At 41.6% G+C, this 11,634-nt stretch overlaps 1 protein-coding gene across 1 annotated transcript; it reads left to right on the forward strand.

Moving 5' to 3' along the window:
• The first annotated feature begins 7,765 nt into the window (after positions 1 to 7,765).
• Positions 7,766 to 8,230, forward strand: LOC147458720 (uncharacterized). Its single transcript, XM_086509681.1, has one exon. The coding sequence runs from the start codon at positions 7,766 to 7,768 to the stop codon at positions 8,228 to 8,230; it is 465 nt and encodes a 154-aa protein (XP_086365807.1).
• The last annotated feature ends 3,404 nt before the right edge of the window (positions 8,231 to 11,634 follow it).

Raw genomic sequence — 11,634 nt, forward strand, 5'->3', positions numbered from 1 at the left:
TTAATGTAACCGAGCAGCCGAACGTTTCTTTGTGGCATAGCCGGTTAGGACATATGTCCAAGAAGGGAATGGAAATCTTGTCTCGTTTTGGTTATTTGCCTAGCTTTTCATTTAATGATTTTGAATTTTGTGAACATTGTTTGTATGGTAAGCAAACATAGCAGCCACATAAGCATAGACGCAGTAGAAGAGATACACAGTTGGCATTGTTCATAGTGATTTGTGTGGACCTATGCCTAACCTATCTCTATGGGGAGCTTCTTACTTTATGACATTTATAGATGATTACTCGAGGAAAGTATGGGTTTACTTTCTCAATCACAAGGATGAAGCGTTTAGTGTTTTCAAAACGTTTGTGACACTTGTGGAGAATCAGAGTGGCAAGAAGCTTAAATGCTTACGCACTGACAATGGTGGAGAGTATGTTTCAAAGGCCTTTCAGAACTTTTGTGAGTCAAAAGGTATAAAACGTGAACATACTGCTCCTTACAATCCTCCTCAAAATGGTGTTGCTGAGAGGATGAATAGGACCATACAAGAGAAGGTCAGAAGTATGTTGTCTAATGCACAGCTGCCAAATGGGTTTTGGGCTGAAGCTGTATCAGCAGCTGTTCATCTTATAAATAGATCTCCTAGCAAGGTTTTGCAGAAGGATTCAGTGCTAGAGATGGTATGGTTAGGCAAAATGCCCTCATACAAGCATCTCAGAATCTTTGGCTGTGAGGCATATACTCACATTCCAAAGGAATTTAGGAACAAACTTGAGCCAAAGAGTAGAAAGTGCATCTTTCTAGGCTATGGTAATTCTGGTGAGATGGGGTACAGACTTTGGGATCCCGAATCCAGAAAGATTATCCATAGCAATGATGTTCACTTTAATGAAGCCAAATATCATTCTAAACCAGAAAGGGTTGAGGAGATTACAAGAGTTGTCTTCCAAGAAGATGGACCTGCACGTGCAAGACAAAATGTCAGGGCTCAAGAGGAGCAAGGATAGGATAGAGTGGAACCACAGGTTGTGGCTGAGCCTGAGCCACCTATTTTGCGTAGATCTGGACGTATCACGCGACCTCCTGATAGGTTTGTTCCATCTATGACCTATGTCATGTTGACTGATTGCAATGAGCCTTCATGTTACAAGGAAACAATGCAAATGAAGGACTCCGAGAATTGGCAATTGGCCATACAGTCAGAGATGACAGCTCTGCATAAAAACCAGACATGGAAGCTAGTTAATTACCACAAGGCAAAAAGGCTCTACCTTGTAAATGGGTTTACAGGTATAAGATCACCACTCATGATACTCAGCCAAAGTACAAAGCAAGGCTTGTTGCCAAGGGCTTTAAGCAAGAACAAGGCATTGACTTTGATGAAGTCTTCTCTCCGGTGGTTAAGATGACTACATTGAGATGCTTTCTTGCATTGGTTTCCATATTAGATTTGGTGTTGCACCAAATGGATGTCAAGACAGCGTTCTTGCATGGTGATTTAGATGTGGAAATTTACATGCAGCAGCCAGAAGGGTTTGTTGAGAAAGGCAAGGAAGATTTGGTATGCCATTTGTTAAAGAGTCTTTATGGCTTAAAACAATCACCGAGGGCATGGTACCATAAGTTCCACAAGTTTATGCTTTCTCAAGGCTACAAACGTAGTGAGTTCGATCACTGTCTATATACAAAGAAGGCTAAGGATGGCAATTGGCTGATCCTTATTTTGTATGTGGATGACATGTTGATTGCTGGAAAGCACCTGGAAGAAATTTCAGCTTTGAAGTCAAAGATGGCAAAATCGTTTGACATGAAAGACATGGGTGAGGCAAGTCATATACTTGGTATGCGCATTGAGAGAGACAGATCAAAGAAGTTGATTTGGTTATCTCAAACAGAGTATATTGACAAGGTTTTGCAACGTTTCAATATGGAGAAGGGAAAGGCATTGAGTGTTCCATTGCCACCATATGTGAAACTTAGCAAACAAGATTGTCCTGTGTCTGAGGAAGAACAGGCTGAAATGGATAAGATTCCATATGCTTCTACAGTGGGTAGTTTGATGTATGCAATGATTGCTACTCGCCCAGACATTGCATTTGCAGTGGGAGTAGTAAGTCGATACATGTCAAACCCAGGCAAGAAACATTGGGAGGCAGTGAAAGGAATATTGAGATACCTGAAATTTACAAAGAGTATGCATATATGCTATGGGAGTCAGGAGCTAAGTGTAAAGGGTTTTACAGACTTAGATTATGCAGGTGACTTAGACAACAGAAGGTCTACGTCAGGGTATGTCTTTACATTGGCTGGTGGAGCAGTATCATGGTGTTCTAGATTACAAGATTGTGTTACTCAGTCTACTATAGAGGCTGAATATGTTGCCGCATCAGAGGCATGCAAAGAATCAATTTGGCTTAATCGACTAGTAACAGATTTGGGAATCAAAGAAGAGATTCCTGTGTTATATTGTGATAGTCACAGTGCTATACAATTGGCTCGCAATCCAGTTTATCACTCAAAGAAAAAGCATGTGGATGTGAAGTATCATTTCATCAGGGAAATGCTCAAGGATAAGCAAATTCAGCTTGTCAAAGTTCACACCATAGAAAATCCTGCTGATCTACTTCCAAAAGGACTTCCCTCAAAGAGCTTTGCACATTTTCGCAAGCAGTTAGGTGTAGGGTAGTACATCACTTCTCTACATCTCTTGTATATTAGCTTGTATAGTAGCTTCTCTCACACTTAAAGTACCACATTGGACTTTAAGTGGGAGGTTGTTGGGGTATAAAGCCCAATGTGGTCGCCCAGGTAAGTGGGCGGGCCGCCAGGTATGTACACATATTCTTTTGTAAAAACCTAATAAGAACTCACTATGCTCTGTACATTACAACAAAGCGAGTTCACCATATCGCCGTGCTCTTCTTCTCGCACTCTCTCTCGTGTCACACTTCCGCTCGTACTCCTTCATATGATACTAGGTGTGCATGCATGTTTGAATGTGCTACATCTTGATGAGGACCCTAACCCAGATTATGTGTTGTATGAGGCATAAATTTCCAAGCTAATTATAGTATGAAACTATATTCCACACAATACCAAAAGGTACTTTTTTGTGATATGCATGTTTGAAATTATATTCCACAATACAAAATTGACTACTCAACAATATCAAATGTGGTACTATTTAGCACAATATGCATGCCGTGAAAATCAACTCTATACAACACTACATATGCATGCTTGAATGTGCAACAACCTTGAGCAAGTTAGAAAACCCGATTATGTGTTGTAGAAGGCAAGTTTCTAAGTTGCTACATGTTCTGAAACTAGTCTATAATGTACAAAATTTGGTAGTGTATCTCACCACTTAGAAGCCTATAAGGCATGTCTAAGTAGTTTGAAATGTCCTTTTATATTTCAAGTAAAAATAAATTGAGAGAATATTCTATGCTCACTATGTTTTGCTTCTCCACAAAGGACCTAAGTGAGGAATATGGGTTGAGTCTAGAGGGGTGCTTCCAAGGGACCTCAATGATGATGATCTACCTGTAGATTAATGATGTCAGCGTTCACACAATTCACTACAATCATGGAGATTCTTTAAGAATGTAGAGAATACCTTGAAAGTCTTTTTTTAATGCAACCCAATACTGCAATTCACGTGAGATCTCTAGAGAGAGAGAGAGAGAGCTGGAAGAGGGATTGGGGGAAGTTAAGAGGGGTTAGTTGTAATGGGGGGGGGGGGGTGTGGTGTGTGGTGTGTGTGTGTGTGTGTGTGTGTGTGTGTGTGTGTGTGTGTGTGTGTGTGTGTGTGTGTGTGTGTGTGTGTGTGTGTGTGTGTGTGTGTGTGTGTGTGTGTGTGTGTGTGTGAGAAAGAGAGAGAGAGAGAGAGTCTATCTTTATTATCTTTATTATTTGTAAAAGGGCTAAGGATTCTAGTAGAACACGTGTCATGTACAAATTGTTCCGACAAGGGGGGGTGCCTCAGAGAGAGAGAGAGAGAGAGAGAGAGAGAGAGAGAGAGAGAGAGAGAGAGAGAGAGAGAGAGAGAGAACCTCCCTTGAGATTTGATAAAATGTAGAACATTGGAGGATGCTCTAAGAACACGGGGAGATAATCCCTCTATCTTGAGCATTATCCATAAATTGTAGTTATGATGCAAGATAATGTAAGATAAATTTTTCCAAAAGATAGAGAGAGAGAGAGAGAGAGAGAGAGAGAGAGAGAGAGAGAGAGTTACAGATAGAAAATACAGACAAAGTTACAGAGAGAAGAAGAAGAGGAGAGGAGAGGAAGAGAGAGAGAGAGAGAGAGAGAGAGAGAATTAAAGAGAAAAAAAGAGGAGAGAAAAATAATTAGAGAGAGGGAGAATAGAGAGAGAGTTAAGAACAGAAAAAAGAGCTGATCACTCTCTCGCAGCACGTTGCCCTCTCAATTCTCTTTGGTGTTCCTTGGTATCCAAAGTTTGATATTGCCACCTTGATAACAAGCATTAGGTGCCCAGAGTTCCGGTGAAACTATCCTTTCTAGAGCCACAAACTACACATACTGGTGGGTACATATTGTTGCACAGAATCTTCCCAGATCTGTTTCGTTCATGGCCTCTTCAGACAGGCGCATGCAACAAAAGTTCTCCAAACGGAATCGAACTCGACCCTGCGCAAGTCAGGGTAACTGAGATAACCAAATATCATTTGGTTTCGTTGACTGCACGGGACTTCTATTTATTGAGAAAAAAAACTCCCACAGCTTGCTGTTGTCGACGCCTCCCTCTTGCTGTCAGTTGTTGCCATCCACACGAGTCCTCCCTGCTTCGCGCGATTGCTGCCATCCAATTCCCCTTTCTTCGCGCGATTGCTCTGACATCCAATTTGCACTTTCAATCATCGCATCCAATTGTAACTGCTACCATCCAATTCTCCTTGCTTCGCGCGATTGCTCTGACAAATTTGCACTTTCAATCATCGCATCCAAAGTGATTCGCCTCCTGCTTTCTTTTTTAAGAACCGTAGACACATACTGACAACTCCGTTTTTTCATTTCGACTTTCATAAGATTCCTCCCAACCATCCTCGTGGCCCACTCTCAGCATTCGTGAGGCTTCGAAGTCACTTGATTTCTCTAAAAGGTAGAGGATAGAATCGAACACACACAGACGTAAGCTACGTCTTGAGAGGTAAGCCACGTCTTAACATACTATGGCAGAGAAGTTCACTTGCCACGTAACCGTTTCTACGAGATGAAGACTGGAGGACAAATTTCGAATTCGATTGTGGCGGCTCTGCGTCAGGCTGCTCTGCGACGCTTTCAAGCCTAGAGGTGGCGGATCTGCCTGGCTTTCAAGCCATCTTGCAAGTTGCAAGCTCATAGAGTAGTGACTCATATTCGGAAGCACGCGAGCTCATAGCCATATTTTCAACCACGCGACACACACACACACACACACACACACACACACACACACAGAGGAGAAGAAGAAGAAGAAGAAGCACGTAATTGGTATTGTGTGTGTGTGTGTGTCCTCTCTCTCTCTCTCTCTCTCTCTCTCTCTCTCTCTCTCTCTCTCTCTCTCTCTCTCTCTCTCTCTCTCTCTCTCTCTCTCTCTCTCTCTCTCTCTCCCCCCCTGTGCATGTTGTGAGACACAGAGGAGAGCGTGTGCAGTAGCAGGCCCGCGAAACCTCTCTCGCTTTCTTTCCATTTCAAAGGTGCCCACCTCCGGCTGCTACTATCGCCAGTGCCCTCGCTTTCTTTCCATTTCAAAGGTGCCCACCTCCGGCTGTGCTGCTATCTGCAATGCTTCTATCCGGCTGCTGTTGCTGTAATATTGGCAAGTGTCGTAGGCAACTCGACGTTTCTCTCTCAGGCTACATATTGCCATGCAGTAGGGTATGGCTCAGCAGGGGGAGCGGCACGTGAGAGGCTCTCTCTCTCTCTCTCTCTCTCTCTCTCTCTCTCTCTCTCTCTCTCTCTCTCTCTCTCTCTCTCTCTCTCTCTCTCTCTCTCTCTCTCTCTCTCTCTCTCTCTCTCTCTCTCTCTCTCTCTCTCTCTCTCTCCGTAGCATGCAGAACGCGGTTGCGAGCTGTGCCTTTCTCTCTCTCTCTCTCTCTCTCTCTCTCTCTCTCTCTCTCTCTCTCTCTCTCTCTCTCTCTCTCTCTCTCTCTCTCTCTCTCTCTCTCTCTCTCTCTCTCTCTCTCTCTCTCTCTCTCTCTCTCCGTAGCATGCAGAACGCGGTTGCGAGCTGTGCCTTTCTCTCTCTCTCTCTCTCTCTCTCTCTCTCTCTCTCTCTCTCTCTCTCTCTCTCTCTCTCTCTCTCTCTCTCTCTCTCTCTCTCTCTCTCTCCCCGTAGCATAGAGCAGGTGATGGAGGCAAACTGCCAGCTTTTGGTTCTTGCGTCGTTAGAGCTGCAAACTGCCCGTCGTCTTGCGTCGGCAGAGCTGCAAATGCTTGTCGTCTTGCATCGGCAGAGTTGCAAAATGGTGTTGCTAGCGCTCTCTCTCTCTCTCTCTCTCTCTCTCTCTCTCTCTCTCTCTCTCTCTCTCTCTCTCTCTCTCTCTCTCTCTCTCTCTCTCTCTCTCTCTCTCTCTCTCTCTCTCTCTCCCCTTTAGCGTGCAGAGATTCATTAGCGTGCAGAGATTCAAATATGAAATGCAAATGAAATGTTATATTAACGTATTCAAATTCTGTGCAGGGAGCAAAAGTGCAAGTCTAGGCGGGTGGAGGGGAGGTGTGTGTACAGCAGCTCAACCATTTAGCCGTTTTAGAACCCACCGTGACCCTTTCACTTGTTTTTAATAATTTTTTATTTAAAAAGAGTCCTTTCATTTAAGGACTTCACAAAGATTTATTTCATCAAAATATTTTATTATTTTCTATGTTTATTAAATCTATCCTTTTTTGTAAAAATATACATTGTTTTAGTTTTTCAATGTGTCTTTTTATTTGTTTTTCATTTTAATTTATTTTCAAATGATAATCTGCAATGTTCATGTGCACCTTTTACTTTATTATTTAAGTGGAGCCTTTTTTAATATATAAACATTCGTAATTATGTATGTATAATGGATAATATCATGTATGTATAATGGATGTATCACGTATGTATAATGGATATAATATATGTTTTGATTTATTTTTCCAGTTTATTTTGTTTTTAAATGAGAATGTTAGATGTGCACCTTTTACTTTATTTTTCAAGTGGGACATTTCTTAATCATTTTTTATTATGTATGTATAATGGATAATATAATTTTATATTAAAACTCAACAAAAACTCCATGTGATTGCAGGCCTTGATTTAAACTTACTCTCCATAAATCTCATTCCCCCCTTAACTTAGAAGGCCTTTGTGCCTCCTCACCTTGTTTTCCCACCAGAACTCACAAATTGTGAGTGTATAATGTATTAAAAACCAAAATATTTACATTGAATCCATGTGCCATGGCATTTGATCCATCACAAGCTACCATAAAGTACCCAAGAGCAGCTACAACAATCCATAGATTAGCTTTTTATAGGGAAGCTCAAAATGCGTACATCCGTGAACCAAAACACATACCATACCCTAATGTCGATATATCCAATCAAGGACTAGAACTTGTGATTGCACAATTGGGAGCCACCAGACCATCCCTCTTCTCACAAGGAATGCCATGCCGTGATCATGCATAAGCAAGAGCACATAAAGGAACTCATCAAATGAGCATGAGCAACCATACCAAATCCCAAATGAAGCCATAGTATCCAAAACCTAATGAGTCACAACCAAGCCCAAACCGATGGTTTCCACAGAGCAGGGAAGCCCTACCACAACCACCTCACTACCCCATCAGCAGATCCAATTCAACTTGCACGCATCCAAGGCAGATAGTGCCGCAAATGAGAACATCGACCTTCACCAGCTGCATCAAAACCATTCTAAATCAAAGCAAGAACGGGCCAAGAGGGGGCCTTCACCCCATTCAATGGTGTGCCCTAGTGCCACCATGGGGGATATATCAGCCACGATACGGCATCCACCCTGGACACGAATAGAGAAGCGAGGGGAGAAACAGTTGCACCAGCTCCTCGATTCTCCACCAGATACACCGGTGCTTGCCACAAAGGCCACGTCTTGCTGCAGCAAGCCATCCAACCTTCCTACCTCCGCTCCTTGCTGGTTGCATGAGCTTCCCCTGCGCGCAAGCCTCTCAATCCTTGCAACCCTACTTATGCATATGATTGTTAAGTTTAAAATTTTATAATAAGATAGTCATGTTTGTGGACGTAATTCCATAGCACTAAAGGGAATGGTTCTTTAATGAAGACCTCATCATGGGATCTCCGACCGGCAAGTGCACATACAGGATGCGAGGTAAACTTGACTGTCCGATTTTTAATCGGGCATGTCTGAGTTTACTTACTTTGTCCTAGTTTATTTCCCATATAGGGGAGTATTGTATAGGTTTTGTTTGGGCATTGGGGACAACAAAATGCACGCACTTGCGTAGTTATCCCATCATGCTGCCATAGCCCAGGTGCCGGGTTCAAATCTAGAGAAGGCACCAATCCGTGTATTTTTGCTGGCCATCGAACATTCTCAAGATTTCCATGTGCCCTTGCATATCATCAACTCCCTACTCCTTTAGATTATTAGAAAACTAACAAAAATTTATCAAAATATCTTGTGATTGCAAATCTCTTCTCGTTTGTCCTCCCAATCTATCACACTATCATACTAACACTACCTACATAGTATTGTAAGAGATTCCTAATGTAAGGTATTTTTCATGGCTTTAAAAAAACAAGTGAAAATTTTGCAAGGCCTGTCGGATCGATGTTGGGTGCTCCACATAGGCTCATGTTGTACTTAACACACCATATATAATCTCTATGCACAATGTGCTCAATGCTAGGATTTAAAGGGCCCCGTATGTGTTGAATCTTATAGCCACTGAATATGCTTGGGGCTTTATATACATTCTTTTTGGTGTTAATACAACACTTCAACTCACAATATATATGTATATATTTATATATCTGTATATGTATATATATATATATATATATATATATATATATATATATATATATATATATATATATATATATATATATATATATATATATATATACATACATGTATATACATATACATATATATGTATATATATACATATATATATGTATATACATATATATATATATATATATATATATATATATATATATATATATATATATATATATATGTACATGTATATACATATACATATATATGTATATGTATATATATGTATATATATATACATATACATAAATACATAGAGAGAGAGAGAGAGAGAGAGAGGTCCTTGGCTACTCCAGTGGTGGGAGGGCGGCAATGGGCGGTGGTGGTAGGATTAGGGGGGGTGGCTCATGGTGGCAGTTAGCTAGCACCACTAACCAAGAGTGGTGGACTTAGGTGGTGGTGGTGATGGGTGCTAAGGGGCGGCAATGGGAGGGAGTGGTGGCGGCCCTCCAAAAAAAAAACATCTCGCTCCATAACCGTCCCCTAGGAGTGTGTGGCCTACCCTATGGACGTGTGTAGGGAGGGAGCTCCCCTTGTGGGGGAGAGAGAGAGAGAGAGAGAGAGAGAGAGAGAGAGAGAGAGAGAGAGAGAGAGCTCCTTTTTCTTGGCACCCAATCCACTCCCAACTCCCCATGCCAAGGCCTCTTGAGTCCTCCCTCTCTTTGTTTCTTTGCATTGGCCTACGCTCCCCCCTGTAATCTGACTCGTTATGCCATATGGCAAGGGCCTCCAAGGTGCATTCGATATAGTTGAAATAATGTGGGCTATAGTGGTTGGCATGCACAAGAGAGAAACATAGGGAGAATTTTTTTATTGAGAAACTGGTCTTGCTTGGTGGGGGTTGCTATACAATGTTGTCGGGAAAGTTACGCTTGATATGAGTTAATAGACATGAAGGGAAGGAAAGAGTACATTATACAATCAAAGAACCATGTAAATATGAGATCGAGGATATGTAAAGAATGCGGCACTAACTCTCTCTCTCTCTATGCTATATGGCATCAGTCTCATGGCCTTGTTGTACTCGCTACATCTTCACCGCATATGTGCACTGCTCGAGGTCACATATACATAGTCGATATCTTGCGTCCGTTCATATGGGTTGCGACACCACTTTGAAAGCTTACCCCCTTCATCTGGTCACTCTCTCTCTTGTGCATGCACCCTCATCAACTATTGTGTGTGACGCCTCTCTCTCTCTCTCTCTCTCTCTCTCTCTCTCTCTCTCTCTCTCTCTCTCTCTCTCTCTCTCTCTCTCTCTCTCTCTCTCTCTCTCTCTCTCTCTCTCTCTCTCTCTCTCTCTCTCTCTGGCATAGAGGTAGGAGTGCAGAGAGACTTACTTGAGTAGTAGTGGGTTCATGGAATACGTTGATGAAGGCATTAAGTAATCGAGAAGAAAATGTATTGATGGCAGCATCAACGAGTTGGACGTTGTCGTAGTTTTTCTAATAGGCTATGTGCAGTGGTGCTTTTGAAGATTGAAATGCACTATTTTTATTGAGGTGGATTTTCAAGGCTGGATCGTTGGATTAAAGTTCTGATTAGGGGTTTGGATTTACCCAAGTGGTTTAACTCCTTGCCCTCATTTACGAATAGCATTGTAGGCTTACCAAGTAAATAAGAAATTATTGACATTGGCACTTGCTTTGGTTGCAGAACAATTTTTTAGGATCCCCTGCATATGTTCACTACCTTGCCACTAGTGTTTGGCCACAAAATTCTGCAAATGGGTGCAAAAGACATGGAAGATCACTAAACCAAGCCATTCTCATTTGCACTCAAATTACCAGATATTGGTATTTGAAACATATATAGAAAGCTAGGAACCTTCGTGTCTTTGAGGGAAAATATGGTGAGGCTCAGTTTGATGATATTGTAAGTGAGAGCACTAAGCTCATATCTCGTGTAGGTTCAAAGAGTGGGGAAGCCAAATATGGAAAGAGAGGAACCTTCGTGTCTTTTGAGGGAAAATATGGCTTAGTTCGATGGGTATTGTAAGTGAGAGCATTGATCTCATATATGGTGTAGGTTCAAAGAGTGGGGAAGCCGCTAATTCCAAAGAATGGAAACATGGACTTACTTGCATGGATTCTTAACCGGTGGCACTTTCCATATATATATATATATATATATATATATATATATATATATATATATATATATATATATATATATATATATATATATATATATATATATAATATCTCAATATTGACATATACTATTGCATTAACACACACCGATACATTCATTTAGACAACTACTATAAGAGATTGGGTTTAGCACATGCACATCTTCACCCAACCATGCTATAAATAGGCCATTGGCCTACCAAATAGCCCCATGTACCGCATGTGTGTCTTGGACCTTGGCTTGGCCCATCTTACCCTAGGCCTAACATTAGTCCCCCCTTGGAGAAGCGTTTTCCCCCTCGAAAAGACAAGCGGTGATATCTTTGTGAGAACACTTATGTTTTCCATTGTGGCATCCCTCACGGATCCAATTGTCCATGTGACCGATAAAAGCTTCAGTAGGAGGTTCAATGAAACCAGAACATCTTGATTTTCCACATTGTTGTCCCTTTGCAACCATTTGTGT

The sequence above is a fragment of the Adiantum capillus-veneris genome, chromosome 4 (genome assembly GCF_014529385.1).
Source record: "Adiantum capillus-veneris isolate H3 chromosome 4, ASM1452938v2, whole genome shotgun sequence".
Lineage (NCBI taxonomy): Eukaryota > Viridiplantae > Streptophyta > Polypodiopsida > Polypodiales > Pteridaceae > Adiantum > Adiantum capillus-veneris.